The sequence below is a fragment of the Aulostomus chinensis genome, chromosome 18, assembly GCF_037954235.1.
Source record: "Aulostomus chinensis isolate RoL2024-O1b breed Wild chromosome 18, RoL_Achi_v1.0, whole genome shotgun sequence".
NCBI lineage: Eukaryota > Metazoa > Chordata > Actinopteri > Syngnathiformes > Aulostomidae > Aulostomus > Aulostomus chinensis.
In genome coordinates, this window is record NC_141337.1 from 15545287 (window position 1) to 15559322 (window position 14036).

The 14036-nt window shown below is 43.1% G+C and overlaps 1 protein-coding gene across 4 annotated transcripts in view; it reads left to right on the plus strand.

The window, feature by feature from the left end:
- The window catches only part of prkcbb (protein kinase C, beta b), a 100556-nt gene that overhangs the window by 47557 nt on the left and 38963 nt on the right, over nucleotides 1–14036 (plus strand). For all 4 annotated transcript variants that reach the window (XM_086185995.1, XM_086185994.1, XM_086185997.1 and 1 more), the window contains 4 exons: nucleotides 3826–3982; nucleotides 4751–4885; nucleotides 6681–6777; nucleotides 11752–11895. In XM_086185995.1, the coding sequence (XP_086042121.1) occupies nucleotides 3826–3982; nucleotides 4751–4885; nucleotides 6681–6777; nucleotides 11752–11895 (533 nt within the window). The remainder of the gene's footprint in view (nucleotides 1–3825; nucleotides 3983–4750; nucleotides 4886–6680; nucleotides 6778–11751; nucleotides 11896–14036) is intronic.

A 14036-nucleotide genomic window follows, 5' to 3' on the forward strand; every position in this document is an offset into this window, starting at 1 on the left:
GCTTGGAACACTTCATAGATAGTTGCAGAGAAAGCAAAAGCCTGTTTTTTAGCCCACTCATCGCTTGTGAGCTTGTTTTTTGCCAGAAGTCCATGGTGTATCCAAACTGCGGCAAAAGTTAAAAATTTTGAACATACACAAGGAAACTACAGGAATGAAAATAAATGGAAGGAGAAGCTTTTCAAACATATCGGTGATCAGAGAGGTTTCAACGGGAAAGGATTGGACTTAAGGTGTATTACATGACGACTTGGACTCTAATATGTGGAAATGTGAACGTAAAACACAAAGTCAGATCCTTGAATTATATCCATCCGTCCATTTTCTATACCGCTTATCCACTGAGGGTCACAGAGAGCTGCTGGAGCCTATCCCAGCTGACATTGGGCGAGAGGCGGGGTTCACCCTGGACGGGTCACCAGTCCATCACAGGGCCATCAGGAGCAATTAGGGGCTCAGCATCTTGCTCAAGGATTCTTGGATATGTTCACTGGGGGAAGTGAGGATCAAACCAGCAACCCACACTCTACCACTGAGCCATGCTACCCTTGAGTGATATTTTAATCCATAAATGACAATCTGAGCAAATCAATCCATCACTGTCAATTATTTTGAGCCGAAAACATGGGCCAAATAACTCCTAGGGTGGTAAATGCAGGGATTGTACAATCAAATGTACAAATCATCATAAATCTAATTACTTGACATATGTTTGGTATTAATGCCTATATAGATCCACCATCCAAAGAGGAGAGGATTTGGTCATCTTAGCAGTGGCTGGAGGGACGATAAGAATCCCTCAAAGACTTCGATGAGGCTGTTTCACGAGGGAGAAGGTGCATCGTTAACGCCCACACTGATGCCAACATACAGTATTCTGCTGTTACTGCACTCTTATCTAGACCTGCCCTCCCTGTAGATTCAAATACACGTGTTATCTCCCTCATACACGCACACACACACACAGCCACACACACACGCACACACATGCTCATCTATACTTAGATCCATGCATGTTCTTTGCAATTAGCACATACTGTATGCAAGCAAGAATTTTACACATGCATGCACACGCACGTTCACAATTGCACAAAACATGCATGTGCATAGGAGGATCTATTCAATCCCTCATTCACACATACACACACACACACACACACACACACACACACACACACTCCCTCCTCTATTTACTGTAAGCATCCTCTGAGACCCTTTGGCATGCTACCCTCTTTGTAGCTCTCCTCATCCAGCATTTGACGGTCACTTTAACAGGCATCATCTAATATTTATTGACCTGCTCCACTGAGGGTTTAATGCTGGCTATCTGGTCTGTTCTGTGGCTAACCTCTCTGAGCTTAGCGTAGCATAGCGCTTTAACAGCACGAAGCCTTAATTTCTCTGACATCTTGAGGTTTTCTCATGCTGCGAATTCATTGGAAAGCTCTTGTTTCAGGCCTGTTTCAGAAGGATGGTGCATGTTCCCCATAGAATTTAGCTTTTAAATTTGACAGTAAAAACATTTATAGGAAAAGAGCGCTTCAGAGGAATAATGTCTGACTTCACCTATGCTCAAGCAACATTTTATGGAGAAACTGTAAAAAATGATCTCTATATGGGGCGGCATGGCTCGGGGGCAGAGTGGCTGGTTCGATCCTCACTTCCCCCAGTGACCATTGTCGAAGTACCCTTGAGCAAGATACTGAACCACAGATGATGGGCTCCAGCCCCCCCCCCCCCCCCCAGCAACCCTTACTGGATTACCAGTGTAGAAAATGGATGGATGGATGATCTCCTCCATACTCCTGTAATGCAAGGAGCATCTCTTTGTTTGCTGGTCTCACCTCAAACATTCATCCTAACAATGTTCAAAAAATACACAAGAACCTTCCACAGTTTTCACTAAAAGAGGTTCGGATCAGAAACGGACCCGAGGACATGGAATGGTGGAATGTGGGAGATGGAAACCCCTCTTGTAAAAGCTCTGTAGTGAATCTTATCTATCGAGACTGATCAGCTGTTTCTCGTACGTTCCCAAACTTAGTCTCCAGACAACATGGCCAAGTAGCACAAAAGAACGATTATAACTTGCCCAAATGAAAGTAACTCCTTGGGTCCTCCCTCCATGTTTTATCAGTAGAAGACTGCAGATGTCTCCTTCCTCGACTCTGTTTCTCACTGCCATAATGTTGCCAGCATTGCCATCTTTTGATGAAAAACAATCTAACTTATTTGTTCCAAACCAGTTGCTGGAACCAGGCCAGCTTCACATATCCTTTTTTATGGGATTTCCAAAGTTCGCTTCAAATTTTCTCAGTTATTAATTGTCCTTTGTTGACAATTGTCATTATTTTTTGAGGGTTTTTTTTTCGGTGGGGGATGAATTAAAAAGATTAAATACCTGACTGAGTGACTCAGTTTGTGTGTGTTTGTGTTGGGAGGGGGTGGGAGAGGCTCTTGCCTATGACACAGCAGTAGCAGCAGTGCTTCTGGTAATTGGCTGTAACCTCACATGTTGGGTGGTAACAGTAATTGCGTGTTGACACACACACACACTTGATCACAGGGGATTTCACCAATAACAGACAGCAACAGAAGGAGGATTAGTGTTGGTCCTGGCAACCTTCTTCTGTCCCATGATCATCACAGGCAGACATGGCAACCTCAAGACTTAAACCCCCAATAGAACGGAAGAAGGCTGAATTCAGCTCACTTGTTTCAAGGGGAGCTATGATGCTTATTTCCGGGTCTTTGCAGCCAGACATGATTGCCTGTAGGGAAAGTGTTATAGATCTTCAGGTGCTGTGCCTCTTGCTGTTTCTCTTCCCAGGAATCTTTCCATCCCACACAATCAGTTCATACAACTTCCCTGCCCCCGTCTCCATGTATGCCTCCCACCATGCATGTTTATCTTAAATATCAGACATGATAGCAACATTTTTGGGTCAGAAAAGCCTAATAACTCCCCTCTAAATGGAGAAAATATGAATTCAATTAAAGACACGTCAGTGCTGTAAAGGGTCTTTAATGTGTTTCACAAAATCATCACAGTCACAACCCAATTCCAGTCATTCTCACCCAGAACAATGAGAAATTGCCATAGCTGGTGAGATACGCCACTTAATAATAATCTTTAGTGTGTGTTTGTCCGTTCCAATGGAGGGACTTTTCTGAACAAAGCCTAATAAAAAGTGTTACATCTCACGATACACAGTAGAAGCTACATACCATCTCATGTGTACTTTGCACTTCGTCGTGCAAATCAGTCTACAATTCTACAATTCTACAGTTTCATTTAGCAGATGCTTTTGTCCAAAGCGACGTACAACACAAGCAAGAACTTAGACCTAATTAAGGAAAAGTCCATAGGAAGCGCAAAGTGCTTCAGTTGTGATTTGATCACAGGTACTGCCATCTAGTGGCAGAAGAAGTGTTGCCCCCCCACCTGTTTTTTTTAAATTTTATTAATTAATTAATTTATTTATTTTTTAATATAACAGACATACAACATCACACAACACAGTTAGTGCTACATAGTCACTAAGTGCTGGGTCTTGGACCCTCTGACTTATTCTACCCCAAAGAGGAGAAGAGTCAGGTTCAGTGCCTCGGTGCTCTCTGAACCATTGAGTCTTCAATTGTCTCTTAAAAGTAGAAAGGGACTCAGCAGAGCGCACAGAGTCGTGCCCAGAGCTTCGTCCTTGCGTCAGCCACACTTGCTAAAAAAGTAGGTGTGGCTCTACTGCAATCCACTGTAGATGATGTAACTATGCACGCCGTGATTTGTTTAGTCTTTCTCTTAATTATTCCTCCTTCCCTCTCCAGTCAAAGAGGCCAGGAATCTGGTTCCTATGGACCCCAATGGTCTGTCAGACCCCTACGTCAAGCTTAAACTGATCCCAGATCCCCGCAGCGAGAGCAAACAGAAGACCAAGACCATTAAGTGCTGCCTCAACCCAGTATGGAACGAGACCTTTAAATTGTAAGACACCGAGCTTGGTTATTTGATTTTTTTTTTATTTATTAATGCTGTTTTTTCTCTGTTTTCTCATCTTCCTCCATCCTTCTCTTCCAATTTGATCAGTGTCTTTCATTTCTAGCTGTCCTCTCTCTCTCTCTCTCTCTCTCTCGCTCTCGCTCTCGCTCTCTCTCTCTCTCCTCATCACATTATGCTTGGCTTTCCAGGAGCATGTGCGTGCATGCGTGTGTGTGTGTGTGTGTGTGTGTGTGTGTGTGTGTGTAACCGCTGGCACTCAGATAAAAACATCTGGCTTCTTACATTCATAAAACCTCGCTTTTGGGGCTCTTTCCTTCATTTGGCTGCAGCAATAATCTTAATAAACCTAATCACATGGTTTGCATGGAAGAGGAATTAAATTTGGAATGCTTTTAGTGCAGATGTTCAGTCCAAAGGCAATGTTTGCACCTATCCACCAAATCTAAAGGATAACAGATTTAATCAAGGATGCACCTCCAGACAGCTACTATCTTAATTTGTTGTGTTTGCTTGTTTATTTTTTGTTTTTTCAGTTTTCAGTTTTTTTCAGTTTCAAACCAAGGCATTAGCTAATTAATTCTCTTAATAAAATGTATGAGATGCAGCTTTTATTTCAACTTACCAGATAGGATATGATAATGTAACACTGCGTATGTTCAGCTGCAGCATGAACCTGACTGGGATGAGCTATTGGCAGTGTGAACAACTTGATTGGGTTTTCCCTGGTTGATTCTATCCCTGTTTCCTTCTCAGTCACCTGAAGGAGTGCGATAAGGACCGCCGTCTGTCGGTGGAGGTGTGGGATTGGGACCTGACCAGTCGCAATGACTTTATGGGATCACTCTCCTTTGGCATATCAGAGCTCCAAAAACAAGGAGTGGATGGATGGTGAGATGAAAGGAAGAGTGGTGGGCGGGGGGGTAGATGAGCCATGAGGCAGAGGAACAGCACAGGTAGAGGAGGAGGGGGAGGGGTGTGAAGGTGACCTTGTTCATTACCGCGATGTTAGAGAAATACTTTAGTTGGGGCCTCTTTTTATTCTGGTGATACTCCGTGCGGAAGCAGCCCTACCCCACCTCTTTATCTCTGCTTCTTTATCTCTCCACCTCTCCCTCTCCTCCCTCTCTCTCTAGCTCAGGCTCCATATCTTTCTATCTTTCTCTCATCCTTTCTTTTCGCTGACGCTGCCCTGTCAGGGCTTTTAATGAGATGCCAGTGTTTGAGGTAGACTGGTGACGGTGGAGAGATGCCATTAAAAACCTGAAATTCAGAGCAGCCAGCACCAGGTTTCTTCTTCTTACACCTCCTTGCACCACCGGGATCACATCTGGTGCTTAACATCCCATGTTTCTACATTCAATTGTTGAAAACTATTATTGCAAATATTTTCAACACTTTTCAAACCTATGGAAACTTTTCAAATGCAGGGACCTCCAAATTTGAAGTTAATCATTGTGCTGCATCAAGATTACAAAGCTGTTTTTTTCATTATAGCGAATTAATTTATTGTATTGACTCATTATCTTGAGAAAAAGACTGTTATCTTTTAAGAAAAGAAGTTAATGGACTCGTTATTTTTAGACAAAGGCTAGTTTTCTTGTGATGACTGTTTAATTAATCTTCTCTCAAGATCATCATTATTATAAGCAGTTACTTTACAGAAAAGGTTTTTATCTCAAGGCAATTATTTAATTAACTCTACAACTCTCAGAAAAGGGCATTTTTTAGTCATATTTCAATCTCCAAGACACTTGAGAGGTCCATTTCATTGTGGTTGTAGCAGCATCACAGTAGTACAGTAGAATATTCTGCGTAACACTGGGATTCTCCGAGGTTAAAATGATTTATCTTAAAAACCTGCTCCAGTTTTAAGTTAGCAGAGAAATACGTCATCTTCCTAAAAGAAGCACTACAACTGAGTACTCTCCTCTTGTTTTTTATCCCTTTCATCGGACTGCATCAAAACACAGGGATTTTTAGCTTCTTTAAGCTCCGTGTTTTCGTTTAAAAAAACAAAAGTAGCTACAGTAAAAAACAGTGTAATCCCATGGTATTGAGCTACAGTGACTCATTGGAGCAGACCAAGAAAGAGCTCCACCCGCAAGAACTTGCAAAGAAAGTGCAGAATCACAAGCACAGGCACGAGACACACTGTTTGCCCGCGCCGCCAACTTAAGGCAATGATTATTTAAGAATAAATCACCAAACTGGAAATATTAGAAAAAGAATGAAGCCAATGAAAGGCTTCCAAACATGTTTGCAGGGAGGATGACGATGCAAAAAAAGTAAAATACTGTTTAAACGTTTGTTCAACAAATTAAAGAGTTAAATGGTAAAATCATGCACAATTACTTGGAATCTATTCATGCTATGAGGTATGAAATTCAGTCAAAAGTGGTGTCATTAATGGGCCAAATGTGAAAATGGTATTCTATCCAAGGTGTGAAATGGTAATGACCTGAACTGTGTTTGGGTCGGTCTCAGTCTGCCTTCGCTAGCTCACCATGAAGGAGAACGAATGACTAAATAATGAGACGATTATTCTTTAGTACTTTCAATTGGAGAACTAACTGTCAGCAGCTCCAGCTAATGGCAGCAGTTAAACTCCTAAATTGTGTCAACTAATCGGGAATTGATTTTACTGGAAATATGCCCCCCCCCCCCCCACCACCACCACCTCCAGGTTCAAGATGCTTTCCCAGGAAGAAGGCGAGTACTTCAACGTTCCTGTGGCTCCAGAGGGGGAGGAGGGCAACGAGGAACTACGGCAGAAATTTGAGGTGTGTGTTCTCACATGTGGAAAAATGTAACCGCATGTGATTGTGCTGTAGTTTTTTGGTTCGTGGGTGTGGGTGTGGGTGTGGGTGTGGGTGCATGCATTCATTTGTGAGGGCCTCTCTGGGAGAGCTGTTAGTGGTTGGCAAGCAGATTTACTATCCAGTCTGGCACTCTGCTGGTCCAGGCGTGTGTGTGTGTCTGTGTGTGTGTGTGTGTGTGTGTGTGTGAGAGAGAGAGAGAGTGAGATACTGACCGGTATGCCCCCTCATTAACACATTTGGCAGAGAAAAGGGTAACCCTACACTTTGGCTTCATCTGGCCTCATCGTTTGCTCCTGTCGTGACTTAGAGATTGAAGTAATTTGAGGGAACGTTTCACTTTTAAAACAGTGCTAATCACCAGTCAGGCAGCTGAAAATGCCCTTTTAATGTAACTTCAAAATAATAATTATCATCCTTGTCCACAAGAAACTTTTTTTTTGTTCTCCAGGCAAATTAAGTGACATTCAGGGTGCACCACATCCTCAGCTTAATGCTGCTCCATCACTGCAAAAGTCATAATCACAGTATTTAACAGAGTAACCCTCATCGGGCAACTTCAAACCAAAGTGTTTCTTAACAGCTTCAATAGTTTAATCTCTTTTGTTGACTCTCAGCACCATTGCAAAAGAGAATGTGCTACTATAATCATTTTTTCTTGATTATATATTTCTTCCTAAAAAAAAAAATCAAACTTCATTGTCCTCAAGTGGAAATTTTCCTTGCAGCGAGGGAAAAAGAAAAACCATCAGCACTCAGACATGACAAATATATCTCTGGATCATAATTATTGGGAGACAGATTTTAAAAATATGAAACATGTGTGGAGACAAATAGATTAAATTTAATTTATAGATGTAACATGTGCAGAGTGAAGCGAGGAGGAGAGGAAGCTCGCTGGTGTCTCTGACAGCAGCTGCTTCTCTGGGGGCGTCGTTGCTGCCAACCCTGGGGAGGCTCTGCTCTGCACTGTGGCTTCGCTGATGCAGATGGTGTGTGGGGGACATCAAGATCTTCAGCATCCCACTGGAGATAATTGTGCAGTGTACTGGTGGTCTTTACCCAGCTCTCTGCTACCTCAGGTCACACTCCGAGAACTCTCCTGCACAGCTTCTGCCTGGTCGCCTCCACTGGGCTATTCTGTCCTCATGTGTTAGGCTGCAGCCTCGTTACGCCGCATCGGAGTAGAAAAACCTCACGAGCACAAAAAAACAAACAAAAAAGCATGAGATTTATTTATATGTCATTATTAACTGTGTACGCCAGAGGCTCATCTGAAAACACCTCGCTGGAAGGACTGGAGAGTTCTTTGGAGGCACAGCTGATGCGCTCTGGTTGCTATGATACGTAATCTCAGCGGAAGTGACAGCACTAGGCAGATTACTTCCTCTGGTCTTTTTTTTCCTGGATTGAAAAAAAAGCGAACACAAAAGTTGGTCTGTGTTGGTTCATTGCGGCTCATTTATCCTCTGTTGGTCTTGGTCGACACTCATACATGATGATACATGATGATGATGATGGTTTATTCGTCCTGCTGTTTGATTCCTGGCTAGATATAAAGTGACAGTCATAACTCCCAAGTTCAACCCAAACATTGCTCAGCCCATTGTCATGCTCCTTGGATTTGTGGCGCTCCCATTGGAAAAAGATAAGAAGAAGCACTGGCCTTAGGAAACAACGCTGTTACCTTCAACGCTAATTTATTCGGTACACCTACAGAGCATACTTCGTTTTAATTGTTTGAGGTGTTTTTAGAAACTCTGGATTTTGTATATGCTGTTGCTGTTGAAACCTGAGAGGCGCTGTCATGAATCTCGTTAGTATCTCACTTCAACATCACATATTACAGCCTCCAAAATGTTTGGATCTCAGTCAACGCCATAAACCGACCCATATGGGATCGTAGCCATTTGTGTGAACACGTAAACACACTCAATGCAGAGAGACAAGCTTTTCAATCCATCGCAGAAAGTTAAGAGTCAAATCTGTTTTCCTTTCCCCGTGACTGGGGCTGTCGCAGGCCGCGTCGGCTTGCCTTCGTCCCCCCTAAGTGCAGAGCGTGCGATTTTTAATATTTATTTCAAACTGTGACTCATTCAGTCTGAAAGAGGCCCTGAAACTGACGTCATCCAGATGCAACTGGTGCACCTGCCTGTGGTCGTCTCTCATCTTCTTTCTCGCACACTTTATCTCAAGCTCCCAGACTTTTCTTCTCTAAGAATTAATGCTTGTGTCAAGAGCTGCTGCAAAATGCCAAAACACTTTTTGTTTCCATCGTTTTAGCCAACCTTTCAACATTCACAGTGAAATAAGGTAGGAGTGCTTGAAGGTGTTTTTTTAACCTTGCAACAAAAGAGAGAAGTGCTCAAGGAATGTGAATGTGGACGGATGAAAAATGTGGACCTAAGAATCCATAATAGAACAGGTTTGAGTTTCTGTTCTGACCTCAAATCATCATGTGATGATGCTTAAAGGACACTTCAGTAAATTCAGACGGGAGTGCTGTTGACCTTGTGAAATCATTAAGATTTGTATTCTAAGCGGAAAGTCTGAATACCATCTCAGGAGGACTTGATGATTCGATTTTTGACCAAAAGCCCCAATCCCCCCCAAAGTCCTTCTGTGTCTCTGCTGTACCCATACAGTCACTGACTTGGGGCCAACTACTGTGTTTCTCTGCTTGCAGGCCTTTAACTCTTCCAGATGTTTTCTTATTTTTCTTTCTACTCCTGCATCATTTTGAACATGTCCTGAGAAATAAGATGACTTTGAGTGTTGATAAGATATAGAAACAGGAAGTTGGCTTTGTGTGATGTTGTAGCCCCACCCCCGAAACCCCACCCTCCTCCTCCCTCTCTTGGTTTTACTTCCTCTTCTCCCCTTTATCAGTTTTGTCCACTTGTCACCTTCCGTGCCCCCGTATGTGTTCCCCTCCCTTTATCTGCCTTTCTGTCCCTCCATCTCCTCAAGGTCACGGTCCTCAGACGTCTCAGGCTGAGGGCTATTAAATACGCACACACACTCGCACACATACATACACTCACACACGTACACGTACAATCTCAAGGGTGAAACACTCAGTGAGATGGAAGAGAGACAGACAGCCCTGCTTGTGCCTGTTTCCACAAACGCACACACTCACACTCTGACACACACACACACTAACAAGACAATCACTGTGACATTAATAATGTATCTCGTTTGTATCATTATTCTCATTTGGAGCTGAAGACACATCAGTTTCATAAAGCAGCAGCTGTGTTGGCATCACTTTCTGATGATGGGGATGAGGCTTTGTAGAGGAAACATTTCGCCACAGAAAAAAGTTGGGAATAAATAGAATTACCAGTGTGCTTTCATATTTTTACTCATTTCTATCAGCCCCCCCCCCCCATCTTCTATATCACTGTTTTTAAAGTTTTGCAATTCTTCATCTTTGCTGTCTGTCACACACTTGTTTTTTGTTTACAGTAGGTAGGTGTGTGAAGTATCTATATCTCTAGTAGATAGCAGGAAGTTTGGTCTGCATCAGAAGGGTTTGTTTTTTGCAACAATCTCATACAGTATGAAAGAGAGGACAATGAACGTAACCCAGTGAACATTAAATGTTAGTCAGATGTAGATTTTAACCCAACATCCATCAGAATGGTATGGCCTTTTAAGCATCACATTAATTTCCCATTATCAAAAAATTAATATTGTCACATTTCTGCATTCTCACATTGTTCTTTTAATCACTGCTCTTACATGTCAGGAGGGGTTTCGACACTAAGACTTCATCTGGACAGCAAACAAAAACCACCTCCAGCCAGATTTGGAGACATTGTGTCTTTGGTTTCCTGTTTCTGTTCATTTAATTTTACATTTAATAATGTGCACAGAAATACTCGTCTGTATGGCTTTAGACCAGGAGACTGTGAGAGAGCAGCATTAATCTCTAAGTACTTGGGAGTGTTGCATTCAGCATTCACTACTGCCTGTGTGTGTGTGTGTGTGTGTGTGTGTGTGTGTGTGTGTGTGTGTGTGTGTGTGTGTGTTGGTGTGAGTGTGAGAGAGAGAACAGATGGAGACACGTAGAGCCTTTTATCCATTGATGAGTTGGGAAGCGTGTTGGTTGCATCACTCCCACACAAACACACACAAGGGTGTATACAGAGAATTGGACGCTTCTCTGTCGAGACAAGGCAGCAGAGAAACCACTAAAACTCTTAGGAGGAACTGCAGAAAGCCTCTGAGTGGATCAGCAATTTAAGATAAGCTGGGGTCCTGCACCTTTGTTTTGTCTTGAGATCCTTTAAAAATTGAAGGATGGTTTAATAAAAGTGCAGATTAAGATTCTAATATAAGTTTTTACAACAGAGAGTACGGCAGAGCGTGACAAGGTCGAGGCAGAGACGAATCAGTTGGACACGAAATAGAGAGTGAAAAGGAGAGAGAGAGAGAGAGAGAGAGAAGGGAAAATGGTTATGGACGTGAATAGATTGAGAGTCAGAGATGCAGGCCAAATGTAAAAAAAAAAAAATCAAGTACAAATGAGTAATTGTTGAGACGCAGAGATGGAGCACTTTCTGAGTGAGAGTGGTTGAAGGACTGAAACAAGAGAAGTGGTGACGGACTTGATTGAACGGAAGGCAGAGACATAAAAAAATGTCATACTTGCTTGAAAGTGTGAACTAGAGAGTTAAGGCCCTGCAGAAAATAAATGAAAAAGAAGGAAGTCTTCTCTTCCATTAAGTTATTGTGAAACAAATTGCAAATTCTTTGTGCCATTAAGTTTTCACATAGAGGCTCATCCCCCCGAGAAGATGTTGTGTATTTTGGGTGTGTTACCGCTATTTTAATATTTAACCCTTGACTTGTCCCTTTGTAACCTGATGTCCCTCTAAATGTTTGAACATTTTCTAATCAGTTGCCACCTTTTCTCTGTCCCTGTTCCAGAGAGCTAAGATCGGTCCGAGCAAGAATACAGAGGGCAAATCAGCCAACGCTGCATCCCGGTTCGACTCCAATGGCAACCAGGATCGCATGAAGCTGTCGGACTTTAACTTCCTGATGGTGCTTGGAAAAGGCAGCTTCGGCAAGGTGAGGTCATAGCGTTAACGTCACAGGTGCTTCTTTCGATACATTGGATGTGCAGACAAGTCGTTCATTCGCCACCTGATAGCAGGCAGATGAGGAATAATCCCAGTATGACACCGAAGTGTTCTACCTTGGAGCTTGTGTGTCATGTAGCTCGTTCTACCCTGAACAGTAGCATTGCTATTCATCCATCTAGAGCCTGAAGGGTTGTGGGAAAAGGCCGGACGATGTCTCAGCCTTTTGTTACCGTGCTAAATGTATACACACGGTTCAGGCAGTCACTGTCTTCTGGTGTCAGTCTGCTGTTCTCCGGGATGATGTAAGCCTGTGGTTGGGCCGCTTGTTACTTTTGTTGTGTTCTGTTGCTGCAGCTCTTTGGCTGAGTCACCTCAGTTTTGGTGAGATGAAAACACAAGTCACATGTTACAGTTCAGGTTGTTTATCATCTCGACCAGTCAGTCTCCACCCGACTGTTTTGTTTTAAGGGGCCATGCGTACATTTCACACAGAACTGGCAATCAATAATGAACCGCTGGGGGTCGCTGACTGTGACATTGAGATTTTTCATGGCATAAACATATAAGAGTTCAAGGGAATCCATGTAACTCTTCCAGTGGCCACCAACACCAAGATAAACTCAGTAATGTCAAACCACTCGAACGACCTGGAAAAGTCTCAGATCTTAACCCTGTGCAAATCTTGTACGATTTTAACAGACCCACCATATTTTTGTAGACACATAGCATTTATTTTCTACATACCCTGTGAGAATGCAGGGTATTTGGTAGCCATCATGCTTACACATAAACAGAGCTCCCTAGTGTAGTAAGGGCTATTAATATTACCTCTGTTAACATGTGTGAGTACATTTGCTCTCTAAGAACACAGAGGTTAGAGAGGAGAGGAAAAAAAGATGGACAGAAGGAGCCTGAGATCGAAAGAATCAGAGGAGATGAAGAGCAGGTAGACAAAGATGGATGAAGGCGAAGAGATGAAGAAGATGATCTGACAAGGGGAGAGAGAGAGATGAAAGGAGAGAGAGACAGATGGCGGCAAGGTTGACATGAATGAATTGAGAGAGAGGTAAAAAATGTCAGATTGAATGACGCAAGGGAGAGTGAGCAAGGCGGGAAGGAGGCAGGGGGGAACCTTGGCGAGGGAGGGTGGACATAAATGAATGAAACTCAAGGCGAGAAAGCGAAACAGAGAAGAGTGAGGAGGGAGCAGGAGAGAAAATTGGATAAATGCTGGCTAAAGCAGCAGGGATGGAGAAGAGGGAGAGTGACAGAAAGAGAATGACTGAGAGAGAAAGAGAGAGACCATTGTCTGTGTGGACCTGTATGCCAGCTGCTTGTTTCCATGGTAACAGGCATTTAAAGCTGTACTGGTGCTATGTGGAGAGACTAAGCGGAGGGGCTATCATGACTAACGCCCAATACATGCATGCACACACACCCAAATGTGCAGTGTGAGCATAGAGACACACGCACATGCGCATTTCTCAATGAGGTCGATATTACAGTAGGTGCATACATGATAGCGTGCGCCCACACACACACACACACACACACACACACACACAGGTTGGTACCTTCAGAGCTGCTCTTTTTGGCACAGTGTCAGAGAACATCTGCATCACAATTCTGCTGCTAACTTTTTTCTCCATGGGCATGTTTACAGTGTGATGATAAAACACATACACACACACACACACATCACGGGCAGACACAGGCATGAGCATCAGCATCCAGCTCTGCATTGTCATGTCTACTACTCACATGTATGTAGACGTGTATGAACAGTATTTGCTCGGCAGCGGTGAAGGTTCAGGTCTAGCAGGATGTGGTGCCTCCGGGGGTGGGGGCGTGGGGGTGGGGGTTGTCCACTCCATTCAAATTCAATCCAGACAGTCAGTGTCATCTACCATTGGCTGTAAAAGCCACTTTCCATTGCACTGAATTTAATTAATGCATTCAGCAAATTGGAGGAATAAAGCTTCTGCTGTTATTTCTGTTGGTATAGTTTTTGTTACGTTGCTTGAAGGCTGCAGGGATGTTCCTGCACTCATGGAAACTGTTGTGGTGCCTGACAGCAGCCTCTCATATTTAAAGTGAATCATTATATGGACTCGACCTGTTAGTTTA